This window comes from Paroedura picta, chromosome 5 (genome assembly GCF_049243985.1).
Source record: "Paroedura picta isolate Pp20150507F chromosome 5, Ppicta_v3.0, whole genome shotgun sequence".
Lineage (NCBI taxonomy): Eukaryota > Metazoa > Chordata > Lepidosauria > Squamata > Gekkonidae > Paroedura > Paroedura picta.
The window spans coordinates 123,416,996-123,437,840 of record NC_135373.1 but is presented as its reverse complement, the minus strand read 5'-3'; the positions used below and the strand labels follow the sequence as shown (position 1 = coordinate 123,437,840).

General features: G+C 48.4%; 1 protein-coding gene across 1 annotated transcript in view; it reads left to right on the top strand.

The window, feature by feature from the left end:
* The window catches only part of SNX2 (sorting nexin 2), a 36,953-nt gene that overhangs the window by 12,519 nt on the left and 3,589 nt on the right, over positions 1-20,845 (top strand). Inside the window, exons 2-12 of the mRNA XM_077340325.1 lie at positions 5,596-5,713; positions 7,795-7,958; positions 9,218-9,284; positions 10,192-10,235; positions 10,330-10,471; positions 11,321-11,399; positions 13,620-13,695; positions 15,362-15,475; positions 16,197-16,290; positions 17,095-17,300; positions 19,226-19,369. Of these exons, the coding sequence (XP_077196440.1) occupies positions 5,596-5,713; positions 7,795-7,958; positions 9,218-9,284; positions 10,192-10,235; positions 10,330-10,471; positions 11,321-11,399; positions 13,620-13,695; positions 15,362-15,475; positions 16,197-16,290; positions 17,095-17,300; positions 19,226-19,369 (1,248 nt within the window). The remainder of the gene's footprint in view (positions 1-5,595; positions 5,714-7,794; positions 7,959-9,217; positions 9,285-10,191; positions 10,236-10,329; positions 10,472-11,320; positions 11,400-13,619; positions 13,696-15,361; positions 15,476-16,196; positions 16,291-17,094; positions 17,301-19,225; positions 19,370-20,845) is intronic.

The following is a 20,845-nucleotide window of genomic DNA, read 5'->3' as shown; positions in this document are numbered from 1 at the left end:
GCCCTAATAATCTGGGATGTCTGTGTCTTCAGGGCCGCCTCTCCCATTACGTCCCCCCAGAGAGTGCTACACTCAAGTGACTGGAATTTGCTCGGGGTCCCCACCCCTAAAGAGGGAGAACTGGCCTTGACCAGTGCCAGGACTTTTTTGGCGATGGTTTGGTGTGACGCTTTACTACCTAATGAGATCAGGACCATGTGGGGTTTAAAACTCTGCCGCAGGGCCTTTCAGACTTGGCTGTTCTGCCAGGCCTACGAGTGAGGCAAAGAAAATAATATTTGCAAGACTGCCTCCCTACCATCCAACCTAGTGTGGAGTAGTAGTTAACAGCGGCAGCTTCTAATTGGGTTTGATTCCCTGCTCCTCCACGTGCAGCCAGCTGGGTGACCTTGGGCTAGTCACAGTCCTGTTAGAAAAGTATAACTTCGCTTAGGATTGCTCTGAGAGTGTTCTGGTGTAGAGAGGCAGTTTGGTATTATGGTTGAGAGCAGCGGTTTCGAATCTGGTGAGCTGGGTTTGATTCCCTGCTCCTCGCCAAGCAGCCACCTGAGTGACTTTGGGCTAGTCACAGTCCTGTTAGAAGCTGTTCTCACAGAGCAGTCCTGTCAGCCTCACCTCCCTCACAGGGTGTCTGTTGTGGGGAGAGGAAGGGAAGGCGAATATGAGCCACTTTGAGACTCCTTCGGGTAGAGAAAAGCAGCATATAAGAATCAACTCTTCTTTTTCATCAGTAATATCAGGGCTCTCTCAGCCTCACCCACCTCACAGGGTGTCTATTGTGGGGAGAGGAAAGGGAAGGCAATTGTAAGCCACTTTGAGACTTCTTTGGGCAGTGAAAAACAGGATATAAAAACAAACTTTCTTCTAAACCTCTCATCATCGGTTAGCCCCCGTCTGTAAGAATATGTATATGGAAATAGAAGAGGTTTTAATTTTTTAAAATAATTTACCTGTTGAATATTTTATTATACGTGTTATCAGGCTGTTCTAAGCTTCCCTGAGCCAAACAGAAAAGTCAGCGTTCAAGAGTTGTTGTTTTTGATTTATTTCTATGCAGCCCCTCCCTGAAGGTTTTGGGCAGCTTTCAGATTAAAATAATAAAATACATTGTTATTTAGAATGTTGTTAAGTACATGAACATTATAAATAGTGAACCAGTGGCTTCCTGCTTCGTCCCTGTTCTAGAGGCGGAAGGCGGAGCACAAATATCATTTTAGTGATGTTCCAGTTGGATGGATTCATGATTATTATTTAGTTATTATGTGTTGCGTCATTAATGGCATTCACTGCTGCAACATGTTTATGGTTTATCAGGGTTAGTCAAACTGCGGCCCTCCAGATGTGCATGGACTACAATTCCCATGAGCCCCTGCCAGCGAATGCTGGCAGGGGCTCATGGGAATTGTAGTCCGTGCACATCTGGAGGGCCGCAGTTTGACTACCCCTGGCTCAGATGGTAAAAATATAAAATAGGAGACACTAAGTGATCATTAGGTAGGACAGATAAAACCTCTGCGAGGGACAAACGTTCTACATGTGAGCTGCTAAGGGACAAATAGTTAGAGTGCCTGCCTGCAGGTAAGCTTCTCTTGTTACCTGTCTGGCCACAGTCTAATTAGGATGCCTTAACCACGCAAAGATCTTCTGATGTCACTGCGGCAGGAAGTGGTGGCAGCTCCAAACGTAGGTGGCTTCAAGAGGGGATTGGACAGACACCTGGAGCTATAAGCCACAAGGTACAGATAGAACCCTCTATCTGGGGCAGGGATGCTCTGACTTCTCGGTGCTTGGGGGGGCTGCAGTGGGAGCGCTTCTGGAGTTCTGGCCCTGCTGGTGGACTTCCTTGATGGCACCTGGGCTTTGATCACAGTTGGACCGGATGGGCAAGTGGCCTGATACAAGGTGGCTTCTCTTGTTTTCTCGTCCTTGATAACCGCTAGCAATTCTGTCAACATTTGCCCCAAATTGAGCGAGCTTCAGCTGGTTACACCAGGATATCTTTGAGCTTTCCGTAATCAGCCCACTCTCAACTGTTGTGGTTCTTGCAAGCTTGCACCTGGCTTGTTTTCATGGGCATCTTTTTGCTTTCTTCTTCTCTCATGTGTGGAATTGAGACCGAAGACTTCCTGGTTTTGGAAGTCTTCCTCATCTAACCAGTTTGAATCCCCAATCATAGAATCATAGATTTGGAAGGGACCTCCTGGGTCATCTAGACCAGGGGTAGTCAACCTGTGGTCCTCCAGATGTTCATGGACTACAATTCCCATGAGCCCCTGCCAGCGTTTGCTCATGGGAATTGTGGTCCATGGACATCTGTAAGACCACAGGTTGACTACCCCTGATCTAGACCAACCCCCTGCACTTTGCAGGACCCTCACAACCCTATCGCTCATCCACTGTCACCTGCCACCCCCTTGAAACCTTCACAGAAACTGATGGTGAGCAGCAAGAAAAAGATCACTGTTACCAAAGGGACCCGATCTAGATCAACCCATTTCTTGTTGTCCACAACTAGGATTTAGAATCAGGAGTATACAGTGGACTCCAAGTCTTAGGTTATGGCAGAGGAACAATTGTTTAGCTACCTGAATTTGAGCACTGTAACAAGCTGTAATTATCCATCTGGTATAGCAGGTCTTCACTCCTTGCTCTGAGTGCAGAGGGAGACAGAAGAAGCAGCTGAGAATCAGCCGGGCGTGAATATGTCAAGCGCAAACCAGATTTGGTTCATGTTGTCTGAAACAATAAACTTGGCAAGTCAACACTGGAAAGTATTGTGGTGAGGGAGAGAATAGGCCCTGGTGTGCTATTTATTCGCTTCATATATGTATTATGTTTTTTAATATCTATATATCGCCCTCCCTTTTGGCTCAGGGCAGTTTAGAAGAAGAGTTGGCTCTTAGATGCTACTTTTTTCTGTCTGAAGGCGTCTCAAAGTGGCTTCCAGTCGCCTTCCCTTTCCTCTCCGCACAACAGACACCCTGTGGGGGAGGAGAGGCTGAGAGAGCCCTGAGATTACTGAAGAAGAAGAGTTGGTTCTTATATGCCGCTTTTCTCTCTCCAAAGGAGTCTCAAAGGGGCTTACAGTCGCCTTCCCTTTCCCCTCCCCACAGCAGACACCCTGTGAGGTGGGTGAGGCTGAGAGCCCTGAGATTACTGAAGAAGAAGAAGAGTTGGTTCTTATATGCCGCTTTTCTCTACCCAATGGAGTCTCAAAGCGGCTTACAGTCCCCTTCCCTTTCCTCTCCCCACAACAGACACCCTGTGAGGTGGGTGAGGCTGACAGAGCTCTGAGATTCCTGCCCGGTTAGAACAGCTTTATCAGTGCCGTGGAGATCCCAAGGTCACCCAGCTGGTTGCATGTGGGGGAGGAGCAGGGTATCAAACCCAGCTCACCAATTTAGAAGTCCACACTCATAACCACTACACCAAGCTGGCTCTTGTATGTATTTACATTGGGAACTTTCATAAAAGAACACATTTCTTGATTTAAGTATATGACATATTTAACAATGAGAACTTGCATTGAGTTTATAATTTAACATTCAGTATCCAGCAGCTCAGTTTTTTCTGCACTGTGATTCTGTTTTTCTACTGTGGGTGTAGCTGATGGTGGGAGGGACCGCTGGGCTCTGGCTGGTGGCTCGTTCCCTTGTCTTGGCCAAAAGCCTGGTGAAAGAGCTCCCTTTTGCAGGCCCGAGGAATTGCTTGCGCTCCGGCAGGGCCCTGATACCCCCTTTCCTATTAAAGGACCCCCAAAGCCGCTTACACTGTTCTCTTTCCACTATTTTATCCTCACAGCAACCCTGCGAGGTAGCCCAGGCTGAGTGTTTGTGACTGGCCCGAGATTACCCAGCCAGCAGAGTGACAGCACACTGACTTTGTGATGCTAGAGATTCATTTCCTGGCAACTAAATGTTTTTGCCAAAAGACGTCTCCCCACCCCCTCTGAATTCAGCCAATTTAGCATTTTCAGGATAACGCCTCTGTGGAACTGTGTTGCAATGCAACGGTTCTGATAATGCAAGGTTTTCCTGAAAACAGTCTTTTGCATGGATGGCTGTTTTGAAGCTTCCCATAAGAGTGGCAACTGCCGAACAAGTTCGTCCAGTCCTGTGTAGACCTCCCCAGTGGCCAGCTGTGCTCAGTGGAACGTATTCCCAAACCGTCGTGCATAAATGCCCTCTTAGAACCATCATGTGCCACGCCTGGCCCATGCCAGCTTATATGTTTTTCCCGTCCACAAGTTGGACTGGCTGTCCTGAGGCTTCCTGCAGCTGCCCATCCTCCCCACCCCTGGCTCTCCCGTGCCTTTCAATTTAGAGCAGTGCTTCTCAGCCTTCCTAATGCCGCGACCCTTTAATACAGTTCCTCACGTTGTGGTGACCCCCAACCATAAAATTATGCAAGGGTTCTTTCACAAGAATTAAACCGAAATAGACCAATGGCATGAAGATCTATGGTTCATGACTGTGTATACATTGTTTTTCCCCGGGGTTTCTCAGTTCAGTTCTGCCTCTTGTCCCACCATGCTGATCTCGCTCTTTTCCTTTGCTCCAGACAGATGAACGCTCTATCTCGATCTTCCCCGCAAGGCTGTTGTGCGGATGGCTCCCCCCCTGGGCCAAGCTGCTTGCCCTGCCACGACCCCTGTGAAAGGGTCGTTCGACCCCCAAAGTTTTCCCGACCCCCAGATTGAGAACTACTGGCTTAGAGAGACTTTGTAGCACAAGTGCTCTTATCTTGGTTCTTCTCGGTATGCTAAACAGTTCTGTTTCAGCTCTCACTGTCTGTCCTTTATTTTCACACTGCACTGGGGATCCAACAGGTCAACCGTGGGAAAGGGGTGGGGGGGGCAGAGTATATTTACCTGGGTTTCCTATTGTTCCTTGTCTTCAGCAATGCCTATCTGTGATGCGGACTACCTGTAATCAACACTTCCTGGTTTTGGAAGTCTTCCTCATCTAACCAGTTTGAATCCCCAATCATAGAATCATAGAGTTGGAAGGGTCCTCCTGGGTCATCTAGTCCAACCCCCCTGCACTTTGCAGGACACTCACAGCCCTAATCAAGACTTTCTTAGGCTTCCCCAATGTCTGGGACTCCTGTGGGCTTGTCTTAAAGGGCCAGATTTGGGAGTGCACCCCGCAGGGTCGTGACAAGAACGCCCTGACGAGAGTTGTGCTTCGGCCACCTGTTGAGCCAGAGCCTTCGTAGGGACTTCTCAGAGGAGCGCCAGCGGCTTTGGGTGCGTCTCGAAGCAAAAACAGAATTAACGTTTCGAGACCCAGGAACGTTTAACCGGCCATTTGATTCAAGCCGGTGTGTCCAAACGAGGGAGACGTGTCAGCATTACCGAGGGGAAATCATAGAGCGCTATTCCCCGCCTCGTCCCGGAGCAAGCGTTGATGATTAATATTTCCTTAGGATGTTATCGTGCAACTGGTAGGAAATGGAGATTGCTGACATAGCTGCTTTTGCGTGCTGTTTTTTGCTTCGTGCTTTCGGCCAGTGTCCGCTGACTGGTCCGGAGCCATGGCAGAGCTCTCAAGCGCTGACCCTTCACTTTCCCAACTCTTTGCTCCTCCTGAACAGTCCAGCCCGTCGTCTCCAGAACCGGCCAGTCTCCCCGCGGAGGACATCAGCACGAATTCAAACGGCCCCAAGCCTGCAGAGATCATCCTAGATGACGACAGGGAAGACCTCTTTGCTGGTAATTCTCACCCTCTGTGTGTGTGTGTGTGTGTGTGTGTGTGTATCTCCCTGGAATCTTTTTTTTGCTTCCAGCCCAGATGCTTTCTTGTCCATTTAGCTGCTTTTCCTGATGCACTGTTCTTAGAGAGCAGTTGTCACAGGAAGGCAAGAAATGGGAGTAAAAATGTAAATGGATTTCCAGAACCAATTGCCTTCAAGCAAAAGAGGGGCTTGCAATACATACAGCGGGTTGAGCTCAATGGGATGCGATCTTAGAATCATAGAGTTGGAAGGATTCACACAGGCTGTCTAGGCCAAACCCCTGCTCTATGATCCTGCCTTGAGCAGGGGGTTGGACTAGGTGGTCTATATAGCCCCTTCCCACTAGGATTCTTTGAGTCCAGTTCACCAGTGGGATGGGCAGCCTAAGGAGGTGGGGAGCTCCCCCTCAGTCTTAAATCAGTGGCTGGACAGATATTTATCCTGGATGCTTTAGGCTGATCCTGCATTGAGCAGGAGATTGGACTAGGTGGCCTATGTGGCCCCTTCCCACTCTATGATTCTGTGAGTGGGAAGTATTCAAGCACTGGCAGTCTTCAAGCAAAGGTTGGATACACACTTTTCTTGGATGCTTTAGGATGCTTAGGGCTGATCCTGCGTTGAGCAGGGGGTTGGACTAGATGGCCTGCATGGCCCCTTCCAACACTATGATTCTATGAGTCCAGTTCAGCAGTGGAATAGGTTGCCTAAGGAAGTGGGGAGCTCCGCCTCTCTGGTGGTCTTCAAGCAGCAGTTGGGCAGATCCTTATCCTGGATGCCTGAGACTGATCCTGGGTTGAGGAGGGGGTGGGATTTGATGGCCTGGAGGGCCCCTTCCCACTCTAGTATTCTAGGAGTCTAGTACAGCAGGGGAAGGGGCTGCCTAAGGAGGTGGGGAGCTCCTGCTCACTGGTGGTCTTCAAGCAGAGGCTGGACAGAGCCTTCTCCTGGATGCTTGAGGCTGATCCTGCACTGAGCAGAGGGTGGGACTAAATGGCCTGGATGCCCCCTTCCAACTCTAGGGTTCTATGATCTTCATGCTGGCCTTGCTCCGAGAATATAGGCCTGAGCCTGTATTTGCCCAAGTGCTCGCATACAGTCTTCTTTTTAAAACTACATTTGCCCCTTTGAGGAAAGCAGGCCTTGGTGCTTCGTTACCAGAAGGCCTTACTTCCGTTATTCTTCTGTGTATGTGCTGCACTGACAGAGTGGGAAATGGTAGCTAGAACCCCTAGATTGTTTTGAAGAGCGCGCAGGCAATTGGCTGGCCGGGGCACACATGGCCACATCCGGCTTCGCGTCTGCCTATCTGGAATTACTTCTGCCTTGTGGCCAGTTTCGTTTAAGGACGGAGCCAGTCAAGACCACATGTGTAGGCTGTGGGGTGTGGCTGCTGCTTCTTTATCTTGATCCTCAGCTGCTCAGTCAAGGCAGATTCCAGGACTGACTTAGCTTCAGCATCTGACTCTCCTGCGTTTTTACCAGTCTTGACACCTGAGCTTGTTCACAGTTTTGGGGATATGGTTTGCGGCAAGAATAAGTTTGGAAAAGAACTGGCTAACCCAATCTCAGAACCTAAGCAGGGTCCTCTTTAGGAACATAAGGGGAGCCCTGCTGGATCTGACCAATAGTCCATCTACCCCACCATCCTTTTTCATGCAGTGCCATCCAGGTCCCCTGGATGGCTGACAAAAGGGCATAGAGGCTGAGGTCTGAGAAGAAATTTTCTGGGTCAGACTAATAGTCCATGCTGGAGTCCAGCATTCTGTCTCATACAGCGGCCAACCAGTTCCTCTGGACAGTCAGCAGTAGGACAGAAGAATAGTCGGTTCTTATATGCTGCTTTTCTCTACCAAAAGGAGTCTTGAAGCGGCTTACATTCGCCTTCCCTTTCCTCTCCCCGCAATAGATACCCCGTGAGGATATATGAGGCAAAATTGGGAATCGCTGCCATAAAGTGTTTGGGGAGGGACTGTGGCTCGTTAGCCACGTGTTTGTATCAAAATGTTATCACGTATATCAGTTCACGCATATACTTGGAAATTATTTTGTTTTACATAGAAGCCACAGAGGAGGTTTCTCTGGATAGCCCCGAGAGGGAACCGATACTCTCTTCGGACTCTACTCCTGCCGTTACTCCCGTGACGCCTACTACGCTAGTAGCCCCCAGAATGGAGACCAAAAGCATCACGGTGCCGGTGGATTTTGATCTATCCAGAGAAGAGGTACTTACTTTCTCAATAGATCTTTATTATTTACTTACTAATGATTATATACTAGGAGCCAAGCCCGTTGCATTCAGGAATACAATGGGCGCTAGATTCGAGGGGTGGAGTGGAAGAACACTGGGGATGGCCCCAGGGCCTGGAAAGGCTGCAGGCAGCTGTTAGGGAACTAACATAGCTTTAGCTTCCTGTTCAACAAGGAGAGGAAAAATCTTGCTAGCTTCTTTCAAGACAAGCCTCTTCCCCACTAGGCCTACAATATCATTAATGGAAGACTAAGCAGGTGACAAATCCCATTCAAGCTGTGCTAAGTACTTTTGGGGCTGTGATATTTGTCTTCTGGGTATGATGAGTGCCCTGGAACTTAGGTCTGCAATGACGGGCTTGAACTGAACGTAGAAGAGCAAGGACACATAAGCCTGACTACCGAACTTCAGTCTATCATCTTTCCAAAGCCACTTATGGCTGTGAAAGTTGGACCAAGAAAAAAATCAGACAAGTGAAGAATCGATTCGTTTGAACTCTGGTGTCGGAGGAGGCTTCTGCGGATTCCCTGGATGTCAAAAAGTCACAAACAAAGAAAACTACAGTGCACAAAGTCTGATGTATCACTGGAGGGCAAAATCACGACACTCCGGCTCACTTACTTTAGGTGTATCATCATCTCAAAAGAGAAAGCAGTCATGCTAGGATTGGTCAGTGGAAAAAAGGAAACCAGGCCGACAAAGAACGCGGTGGTTGGATACTATCAAAATGGACACAAAACTGCACAGCTTGAAGGGAGGTGTTGCAGGTTCTGGGGGTCATGGCGACAGCTGTGCATAGGATCGCCCAGATGTCACTGAATGGCTGACAGCATCTTCCCTACATAGTGGTTTGAGCAACTATTGGGTATGTGTTCAGACAAAAGGCACCTACATGTATGCTAAATAATGCAGTTTTGATCTTCTTCAATGGCCATTTGAAGTGGATTTTGCCATTTCATTTAGTAAAATCCAGATGTAGAGATGATTGGAAGGGCATTATTTAGAGCATGTGATGAAAACACCCAGTATAAAATTTCTCCTGCCTTTCTGATGATACCTGGGGGTGTTTTTGAGGAAATTCCGCAATCTTTATCACCTGTTTCGGCTTTTGGCTCAGCTCATGATTGAGCTAGGGACTAAGCAGAAAAATGTTGGTGTGAGCTGCCAGAATTTGCAACTAGATGTCCCTTTATATCCGTCCATTCATAGAGAACTTGTGTTTTGTGTTCCTAGATTGAAGAGGAGGCCAATGGAGACATGTTTGATATTGATATTAACGTGTCCGATCCAGAGAAAGTTGGTGAGTTTGAAAGCAGCGGGTCATAGAAACTGTTCATGTGTAACTTTAATTTTCAAGAAGGGGGGGGGAGGCATAGAAAGGATCAATGAAGCTATTTTTAATTAACAAGAATATCACCCTGCCATTCCACCCTCGTAGGGCCACTAAAGCGGCTAACAAAGTAAAAACATGCGAATTACAACCTCATCTTAAGAAGTTCATAGGGTGGAGAGTTGAAAGAGGATTTTTTCTCCCTCTCCCAAAAGACTAGACCTCAAGGGCATCCAATGAAGCTGATGGGCAGTAGGTTCAGGCAGACAAAAGGGAGTACTACTTTACACAGCATGAGGGAAATGTGGTACTCACTGCTGGAGGATGAGGGATGGCCACCTTTGAAAGGGGATTTTTCATGGAGGACCAGTCTATCAATGGTGACCAGCTATAGTTACTGAGGAGAACCATCTTCAGAGCCACTAATCCTCTGAATCCCTAACATCAGAGGAGGCAACATCCAAGGTAGACCTTGGTCTGTATGCCCTGTCATTGACCTTCCAGAGAAACTGGTTGGCCATGGTGTGAGACAGGATAAGACCACTAGTTTATTACAGCAGGCTCTTCTTAAGTTCTCACACACAAATAGATCATTAAAACCCAAGCTTATAATAAGTACAAAAGATAAAAAAACAGTTAAGGCAGGGGTAGTCAAACTGCAGCCCTCCAGATGTCCATGGACTACAATTCCCAGAAGCCCCTGCCAGCATTCGCTGGCAGGGGCTCCTGGGAACTGTAGTCCATGGACATCTGGAGGGCCGCAGTTTGACTACCCCTGAGTTAAGGCATCGGGGATAGGTTACATATCGTGTGAGTAGTTTGGTGTCCAAAGAAGTATTCAAGGGGTGATCAGGGATTCTTCCGTCTGTTCCCTTAGGTGACGGTATGAATGCGTACATGGCCTACCGAGTAACAACAAAGGTAATCTATTTTGACAAAACAATTTGTGCTCTTCTGTACCACATAAGTGATGAATGTTTTGAAAGGACATGGTTTTTTTTCTTCTTCTTTTTAGACCAGCCTGTCTATGTTTCACAAAAAAGAATTCTCCGTAAAAAGACGATTCAGTGACTTTCTCGGCTTGCATAGCAAATTAGCGTCAAAATATCTACATGTCGGGTACATCGTGCCCCCAGCTCCGGAGAAAAGTATTGTAGGTGAGCACCTCTCCGGGACAGATTGTGGTGTTGTCCTGATGCCGCCATGTTTATTGGCTGCTTTTGTTTTGCATCTGTTTAGTAACTTCTTGGTCTCTAAAATCAAGCTAGGAAGAATGCCAGATTCAGGAACACATTCTTGCCGTTAACTTGACAAACAATACATTTGCTGTTTTGGCGTCTGTCCCTCTTGTGTTCCTCCCTCCCCAATTTACTGCTGGTGAGCTGTGAACCCATTCTGTTAGTGGTAGCTGTTCCCTGTCTGTGGCCCCCTTCAAATGTGCCAGAGCCCTCTAGGCCCCTGTTGTGGATGGCTGATATATATTTCATTTTCTTTGTTGGGGGTAAAAGCTGCACACAAAATCCCAGGCAGTTTTCATGGAATGCATGCTTCCTTCCATGTTTCGTCCACCCCCCCCCCCCCAATTCATGGTTAACTTGAATATCAGCCCCTTTCAGCAAAGCAAATCCCAGGAGTCCCCAACACGGTGCCTCCGGGCACCCTGGCACCCACCAACCCTCTTGCCCAGCTGAGCAGGCTTAAGTGGGCAGGGCCAGTTGGGCCTTTGCCAAGAAGAGCTTCTGCTTGTCCATTGTCGATCTCATTGCCTGTGCAGATTATTAAAAACATTGCTTTGGCTAGCCACCGCTGCACAGCGACCTTCAGCATGTGACTGAAGCTGAGCCACGAGGGCCATTTTGCAATGGCCTCCAGCTCCGTTTGGGTACTCTTGCAAATTCCATATCGAGCCCATCCCTGTTGAAATGCTGATTGTTTTCTTGCCTTTTGTGACAGATCTTAAGCTTTTTAATCAAACTGTTAGAAAAGCGGTGTAACTGTCTTCATAGGCATGACCAAGGTGAAAGTAGGCAAAGAAGATTCCTCGTCTACAGAATTCGTAGAAAAAAGAAGAGCCGCTCTAGAAAGGTAATGTATCCTTGCAAATTCATGAATGCTATGTGTACTATGTATAATCATAGAATCATAGAATCGTAGAGTTGGAAAAGGCCATACAGGCCATCTAGTCCAACCCCCTGCTCAACGCAAGATCAGCCCAAAGCGTCCTAAAGCATCCAAGAAAAGTGTGCATCCAACCTTTGCTTGAAGACTCAAATGCCCTGTGCGATTTGAGTTTCTGCTGTGGGAGGGTTTCTGGAGTTCTGGCCCCACCTGTGGACCTCCTGATGGTCCCTGAGAAGCTAAGCAAAGTCGGTCTTGGTTAGTTAGTTGGTTAGAGACCACCAAGGAAGTCCTGGGTTGCTACTCAGGTGCAGACAGTGGCAAATACCATCCCATACCTTCAAAATGCTACTGGGTTGTGATAAGTCAATCACAACTTGTTGAGTCAGTCTACCAACAGGGAAAGCCCAGCTACTCCCTTTACAGCTAGCACTCCAAAATGAAATATGGTTTCGTTTTCAGGAAACCAGAGGACTTCCTCTTTCATCGTGGAAGCCCGAAGGCCTGCTGTTTGTGGTTTCTGGGAGTCTTCTGTGGCTTAAAACGTACACAGGCTACATTTCCTCTGAACCGTTGTGAGGTGTTTTTTAGAGTCCCCTGTTTTTTTATTCTGGTGGTTTTTAGGGCGGGTAACCAGGTTGTATTGATTCTGAAACCTGGTTAGCTTTAGGGCTCTAAGATACACCAGGGGGGGGAAAAAACAAGACTCCAAAAACACCTTGCAACTGTTCATTAGATAAGAGGTGGACAAATGGACTTGCTAGTGAACTCCAAGCAGGCATGAGAAAAGCGCTTCCTAGTTCCGGTCAGTCACTCGGAAGATGTAGATAAAATGCCCGACAACTGTTCACACACTCCACACTTTGGCGAGGAGAGGTTCCCACCTCTGAAGATGCCAGCTACAGTTACTGATTTAACATGAGGGACAAAAATCACCAGACCAAAACCCTACAGCCCAGAAAACTCACAAAAACCAGTGGGCCACGAAGGCCTTTGCTGGCTTGTTTTGGGTTACTGTTTTTCACATGGTTGTGTGAACTTGGAGGGTGATTTCTCTATACCTCCGTCTTAAACATCCCTTTGCCGTGAGGCCTGATGAAACTAGATCTTTAAAATACCAGGACCTTGCCTCTTCTTTTGAGCTCAGATTGACCGTGTCCCTCTCATGTGTGCGTCTTCGGTGAAGAGGTTTGGTTTTCCAAAGGCGCAGATTTTACTAAAGCAGTGGGGGTATAAAGTACAGCAGTTCCGTAGCACGTTCAGTATTGCGTGGCTGGTTTGCAGAGCTGGGTTTAAGGCATGACTTCACTCTTGTTATTTGTTGCCTTTTGCTGTTTGAAGCGGGCACGAGCAAGCAGGTGACATTTATTTAGATCAGTATTATTAGTTGCTGTTCTGGCTTGCGGGGCTCAAAAGGTGGCTCACCATGTAAATAAAGCAGCAGTTGTGGAAATAAATAGAACTCTGCTGAAAATAACAATAAACTATATTAGTCAAATGTACTTCTAAAGCAGAGGTTCTCAACCTCCCTAATGCCGCAACCCTTTAATACAGTTCCTCATGTTGTGGTGACCCCCAGCCATAAAATTATGCAAGGGTTCTTTCACAGAAACTAAACTGAAACTGACCCATGGCGTGAAGATCCATGGTTCAGGATTGTATATACATTTTTCCCCCCCCGCGGTTTCTCAGTTCAGTTCTCCCTCTTGTCCCACCAAGCTGATCTGGCTCTTTTTCGCTGCTCCAGACAGACTAACGCTCTCTCTCAATCTACCCCTCAAGGCTGTTGTGTCAATGGCACTCCCACACACACCTGGGCAAGCTGCTTGCCCTGCCACGACACCTGTGAAAGGATCATTCAACCCTCAAAGTAGTCCCGACCCCCAGGTTGAGAGCCACTGTTCTAAATAAAACCTGTTGCTTGTTGGGGAATTTGGTATATTTTTTTGCAGCGTTTGTTTCTGTTCTGGGGTGGCTAGGAAACCTGTGTTGGGTGGTATCACAACAAGGGCAAAGGCTGAAGGGGGGGCATTTAGATCAATATCCTCGATCAATAAGCATGAATCTGGATTTTGAAGCTTTTGTCCAGATAGCAAAGTTCTGCACCCCCTGCTCCTTTTACAGACAGCATATGTTTTTGCAGTACTGCCAGGAACACTCAACATTGTCTGACTTTTAAAACCACAGGTATCTCCAACGAACGGTGAAACACCCAACCTTGTTACAGGATCCTGATTTAAGGCAGTTCTTGGAAAGTTCTGAGGTATTTTAATTCTCTTGTCTTTTAGGCTGGCCCTTGAAAGCTGGCCCTTGCACATGAAAATCTAGCTCGTACCCCTGAAACTTGAATTTTACACCCTCAGCAGACTTTTCCCAAACTGGAATAACTGTGCTGGTCTCTGACTGAGTGCAAGAGGGTATCTTTTCTTGGGGAAACACTTTTCCCTGTAGAAGAAGATGAGTACTTAGGGTTCTCAAAGAGGCTTCCAGACACCTTCCCTTTCCTCTCTGCACAACAGACACCCTGTGAGGGAGGGGAAGTTGAGAGAGCCCTGAGATTACTGAAGAAGAAGAGTTGGTTCTTATCTGCCGCTTTTCCCTACCCGAAGGAGTCTCAAAGCGGCTTCCATTCGCCTTCCCTTTCCTCTCCCCACAACAGAAACCCTGTGAGGGAGGGGAGGCTGAGAGAGCCCTGAGATTAGGAAGAAGATATTACTGCTGTCAGAACAGCTCTCTCAGGGCTGTGGCGAGGCCAAGGTCACCCAGCTGGCTGCATGTGGAGTGCGGAATCAAACCCGGATCACCAGATTAGAAGTCGGCGCTCCTAACCCCCGCACCAAGCTGGCTCTCTGAGTAGTGGCTCAGGGACGTTCATATCTTGGCTCAAATTTTTGTTAGTCTTTATTGCACTATCGGAGTCTTTCTCTTTTGTACTGATACAGACAAATACGGCTCCCTGTCTTGATTTATTTCCGTGGCTCACAGCACAGTGTTAAATTCCAGCATCCGATGTGAAACGCCTTAGATTCACACAGTAATGCACGTTAGAATCTGTGCTCTTAACTCTTGAGAAAGTTCAAAGCTTTCAGCAAAAACTTAGGAAGGAATGCAAAAACGCAAGATGAACTGAATAAGCCTACGAGTGAGGTGTGTCCAATTCATGGCATCTGGCCAGTAATGTCTGTCTCCTGTTCCTACAGCTACCTCAGTCACTTGGCAACAAGTTTCTAGAACTCTCAGGTCTCAGAAACATTCCACGGAACAGCTGGAGACTGGACTTTGGCAAGCTACAGAGAGTTAATATCTTTGTAGTATCTTGACAATGCAGATCAGAGGGAAGCATCTGCCATCTTCCCAACTCCCCCTAGGCGTGTTTTTGATGCGTTTTAGCCAACATTTTTCTGTGTCACTGCACCCGCCACGGACAACGTGTCAGAATGTACTTCTGGAAGCCGGTGCTTGTTCCCTCGGCTGTTCTGGAGGTATTATAACAACTTTGGCAGGTGTTCTCTCGGCAGAAGACCAGCCAGTCCCTGTGTTCATAGAATCATAGAGTTGGAAGGGTCCATAGAGGCCATCTAGTCCAACCCCCTGCTCAATGCAGGATCAGCCCTAGGCATCCTAAAGCATCCAAGAAAAGTGTGTATCCAACCTTTGCTTGAAGACTGCCAGTGAGGGGAAGCTCACCACCTCCTTAGGCAGCCCATTCCACTGCTGAACTACTGTGACTGTGAAAATTTTTTTCCTGTTCAAAGTTCCCTCCCCTCCAAGAATGTCAAAATAGTCAATTCAAGTAATTGTTGCAATATATATTGGGGAGGTGGTACACTATATAAGAACCGGATGTTCTTGGTGGGCCCTTCTCTGCCTAGTTAAACCTCCAGGTTTAAGGTGAGCTCTTACAGACCCCCTTTGTTTTTCGATTGCAGCTGCCGAGAGCAGTGAACACCCAGGCTCTGAGCGGAGCGGGGCTGCTGAGGATGGTGAACAAGGCCGCCGACGCAGTGAACAAGATGACAATCAAGATGAACGAGTCGGATGCAGTAAGCTGGCTCCCCCCTCTCCCTCCCCCCTGCCATAAATGGGGCTCAGTGCTTGCGGTTTAAGACAACGGGGAAAGGTAGCTGGGTGTTATTTTTCTGGCATGGGCTCTAAGCTGCAATTTAGTTTGGCTACCCTGGGCACTTAACACCCACTCAGGGCAGTTGTCCCGCTCCTGAGTGCCTCCTCCACGCGGCTTGCCTGGCTGTCCAGCGGCCAGCCAATTGGCCACCCCCACCTGTGACCACCTCCTCCTCCTTCCACTTCCCTCCGAGGCTCAGAGGCTAAAGATCCCTGCCACATGATAGCTGCCCCTGCTGGTGAGTTCCCTGCCCTGGGAGCCTCCAGCCTTTCCAGGTCCTGGAGGAGAGGCTATCTGCAGAGTTCTCTCATCCCCACTCCCAAAATCTAGCATCTGTTGTATGCAACGGGCTCTGTCCCTAGTGATAAATAACTTACAGTCACACAGTGAAGATCCTTGTACTGTGAACACAGCTGCTGCCAGTGTTGTAAAAATCTGCCCAGCCAATCAGAAGCCCTGCCCACTTGCTAGAAACACTTGGCACACTTCAGGAAAGGTATCAGGCACTGCGGCATCCCTGGCACTCTTGTTACTTGCCTGTCCTATGCGGTTAATTTGTTTTCATAATACGGCAGGCATCGTCTGCAAGGGTAACCTAATTTAACACGAGTTGATTCTTCCCCCCCCCCCTTTTTTGCCAGTGGTTTGAGGAAAAACAGCAACAGTTTGAAAATCTGGATCAGCAACTCCGGAAACTTCACGGCAGCGTCGAAGCCTTGGTCTGTCACAGGAAAGGTACAGTTTTCGTCATTTCAAAGAGCTCTGTGAATTTGAGGCCTCTCATCGAAATGTGCCTGTGGCCCAGGCTGGCCTGATCTCGTCAGATCGCAGAAGCCCTGGTTAATACTTGGATGGGGGCCCACCAGGGAAGTCTGGGGGGGGGGGGCTGTGCAGAGGCAGGCAAGGGCAAAACCCCCTCTGTTCATCTCTTGCCCTGAAAATCCTATGAGATTGCCATCAATCTGATACAACCCACAAATAGACATGCTCTGACCAGGGTGGACCGGGGCTAACCTGATCATGTCAGATCTCAGGAGCTAAGCAGGGTCAACCGTAGCTACTATCGGGGTCGCTACGCAGAGGCAGGCGACAGCAAACCCCCTCTGTTCATCTTTCCCCTTGAAAACCCCAGAGGGAATCACCATAAATTTGGTTGGGCCTTGACAGCACTTTCTTCCTCCAATCTAAATATTTGTGGTTTTTTCAGCAGTAGAGTCTCAGCTTGGGGCACAGCCTCGGTGGGTGAGAGCGTAATAACAGTGACAACGCGGTGAGGACGGCATAGAGCAGGGGTGGCTGAACGTTGGTTCTCCGGATGTTAACGGACTACAGTTCCCACGAATTCCTGGCAGTTGGCCATGCTGGCAAGGGCTCATGGGAATTCTCGCCCATGAGCAGCTGGAGAGCCACCATTTCCCTCCCCCCCCCCTCAGCGTAGAGGCTTATGGGTCTCTTTGGACAGGTAGCCTCCCCTAGACCATTCAGAACATTGCCTCCCTCCCACCGTGGGGAATCAGCGCTGCCCCTTCCTTGTTTCAGAGCTTTCCGTCAATACCGCAGCCTTTGCTAAAAGCGCTGCCATGCTGGGGAACTCCGAGGACCACACGGCCTTATCAAGAGCTTTGTCACAGCTGGCCGAAGTGGAGGAGAAAATCGATCAGCTGCATCAGGAGCAAGCTTTTGCCGATTTCTACGTCTTTTCCGAGCTGCTGAGTGACTACATCCGCCTCATCGGTGCGGTAAAAGTAAGCTGGTCTCCCCTGATCTCCTTGCAAGGTAGAATCTGTACGTTAGCAGGATGATGTAAGAAGGCAGGGGAATACAGGAAGAGCAAAGAATGCAAAAAGGACAGAAGTAAAACCGAGCAAAGACTTGTGGGGGGTTTTATTCAGTTTTATGGAGTATTTTGTTTTTGTTGCTTGTAAGCCACCTCGAGACGATCTAGTCAAGAGGCGCGATATAAATCATCAAATTATAAATAAATAAAAATGCAAAGAAGGACAGGAGTAAAACAGAGGTGAGGATATAAGAATACAGAAAGAGCTGAGAATATAGGAATACAGAAAGAGCGGAGAATATAAGAATGCAAAGAAGGCAGGACAGGACTAAAAGAGAGTCAAGATTATAAATCAGGGATAGTCAAACTGCGGCCCTCCAGATGTCCGTGGACTACAATTCCCATGAGCTCCTGCCAGCAAACGATGACAGGGGCTCCTGGGAATTGTAGTCCATGGACATCTGGAGGGCCGCAGTTTGACTACCCCTGCTATAAATGCAAAGGAAGACAGGAGTGAAACGGAGCCAAGCTTCTAGTCATTGATTGAACTTGTCCTGTCGTCTCAATTAAGCACCAACAATGATGTGGCTCCCTTTTGAAATTGCTTAATATGGAGGCAACTAGCGCAGAAACAATTTACTGGGTGCATTTAAAAAACAGAGTAGCAGTCTAGGACCCTGGGTGATCTTTTCCACCGGTTGACCTACAAACTCTCGACCTGGTCTACTTTACAGGGTTGTTGTGAACCAATGAATGAGAGAACAATGAATGCACTAAGCTACTCAACTTTGGGGAGGAAAGCAGGACATAAATAGATTCAAAAGTAAAATGCATGTACCTTGAGTAAGCCTAAAGGTGTCTTTAGATTCCCGTGGGGTTGCTGCCATCCTTCGTGTGCTTGCTTCGTGAAAATTCAAAGCACAGGTTGAGATTTCCAAGGTGTGTTTTGCCTTGAAAGAGAAACGGCAGCCCAATTCTGAAGTGGGTTGGAAAATTTAGTTGTGAATTAATTTTATTTAGTATTTAAATTTATTTCCTGCCATTCCCGAGACTGGCTCGTGGCAGGTTACAATCGGCCATGCTATAAAACCCCCAATAAAATCCCATTAAAACAGTCCAAGAACACACACAAAAAATACAACAACAAACCCAACAGCATGGCGGTAGTCCTCGATCTCCCATCCCTCCAATAAAACATCTAATAAGGGGGGTGGGAAGAGGGGTCTGTAATTCAGATGGTCTTAACATTGCCTTGCACTGGGGGAGCCTCAATCAGGTCTTCCTTGCTGCCCCAGCCTCAGCCATAAACCTGGCAGAAGAGCTCCGTTTTGCAGGCCCTGCGGAATGTCAGTAGCTCCCACAGGTCTACCGGGAGCTTGTTCCATCAGGTAGGGGCCAGGACCAAAAAGGCCCTGGCCCTGGTCGAAGCCAGGCTTCTCTGGGGCCGGGAACAACCAACAAGTTGGTGCCCAGAGTGTAAGGCTGTACGGGGGGCAGAGGGCGACAGGTGGTCCCTCAGGTATGTGTGTCCCAGACTGTGAAGGTCCATAAAAGTCAAAGCCAGAACCTTGAACCAGATCCAGGCAGCACCTGGCAACCAATCCAGCTGCCTCAGAACAGGCTGGTTATGGGCTCTCCAAAATGTTCTTGTGAGGACCCTAGCACCTGCATTTTGTACCAGCTGCAATTTCCGGATCGAGGACGAGGGTAGGCCCGCATAGAGCGAGTTACAGAAATCTATTCTGGAAGTGAGCATTGCATGGATCACCGCGGATTCTATGAATTCCCTGCATTCTCCCAGGGGTTGGACTAGATGACCCTGGAAATCCCTACCGGCTCTATGATCCCAGGGGCCTGTCAGGCATTTCATTGCTGTGCCGTCTCCCTTTGCAGGGCGTCTTCGATCACCGAATGAAGTGCTGGCAGAAGTGGCAGGACGCACAGGTCATGCTGCAGAAGAAGCGAGAAGCCGAAGCAAAGATTCAGCTTGCCAACAAACCCGACAAACTGCAGCAAGCAAAGGACGAAATCAAGGAGGTAAGCCGGCAACGCGAAGGCCGTGTGTTTGCTCTTTCTCGCTCTGTTCGTTGGGCTCCAGTCTTCGCTCATTGGGCTTCGTGACGGGTTGTGATCATCGCTTGCGTCTGCAGAACGGCAAGTAGCTCACTGCTCCGGTGCATGACTGGGCTGCACGAATTCTGAAATGTGTGTTGCTCTGATTTATCGAGCGGGGAATCCTAAAACAGGCAAGCAAAGGAGTAAACAGCTTTCAAAGGGGATCAGGTAGACTTCTCCTCCATGAATCTATCAATGGCTGCTAGCCATGCGGACAGAGGCACTAAGCTGTCCCTGAATCCCAGAGCCTGGAGGCAACATCAGGGGAAGGCCTCGGCCTCTCTGCCCAGCTTGACCATCCAGTGGAACTGGTCGGCCTGATCCAGCAGGGCTCTTAAGAAGTTCTCCAAAGGAACTGGCTGGCCACTTTGATCCAAAATGCTGGACTAGATGGACCTGTGGTCTGATCCTGCAGGGCTCTGCTGACGTTCTCATGAAGACCTTGGCCTTTCTGCCCTGTTTGCCCTCCAGTGGAACTGGTTGGCCACTGTGAGGCAGGAGGCTGGACTAGATGGACTACTGGTCTGACCCAGCAGGGCTCTTCTTGTGTTCTTAGGATGCTGGACTAGATGGACCACTGGTCTGATCCAGCAGGATCTTAGGATCTTCTGATGTTCTTAGGATGCTGAACTAGCTGGACCCCTGGTCTGATCCAGCAGGGCTGTTCTGATGTTCTTAGGATGCTGGACTAGATGGACCCCTGGTCTGATCCAGCAGGGCTCTTCTGATGTCCTTAGGATGCTGGACTAGATGGACCCCTGGTCTGATCCAGCAGGGCTCTTCTGATGTTCTTAGGATGCTGGACTAGATGGACCACTGGTCTGATCCAGCAGCGCTCTTCTGATGTTCTTAGGATGCTGGACTAGATGGACCCCTGGTCTGATCCAGCAGGGCTCTTCTTATGTCCTTAGGATGCTGGACTAGATGGACCCCTGGTCTGACCCAGCAGGGCTCTTCTGATGTTCTTAGGATGCTGGACTAGATTGACCTCTGATCCGTTATTCAGTCTTTGGATCTTTCCAAAATCCATCGACTTGGATCCTACCACCAAACGCAGCTTAAATCTAGATTGTGCTTCTGGCTCCCACCCCTTGAAATGTGCTAAGCCATGATACCCAGTTGCACCAGTGTTTTACCTAAACATGCCCTTGTTCCTTCTGTGTGTGCCTGTGTGTGTGTGTTGTGGTGTGACTTCCATAACACTGTTGAAACATTTTGAAGCTGCCATAATCTCTGCCCTCTCTCTATCACGCTTCGTTAAGGAAATTGAAGAGGTAGGGTAACTTCCATATTTGTTTTTTTCCCTGTTCTGGCTGTTTGTTAGCACAGAATATTTGGGCTTTGAGTCGGGTTATGCCAGGAATGCTGTGTCAGTCTTCCATCAAACAAAGTGTTAGC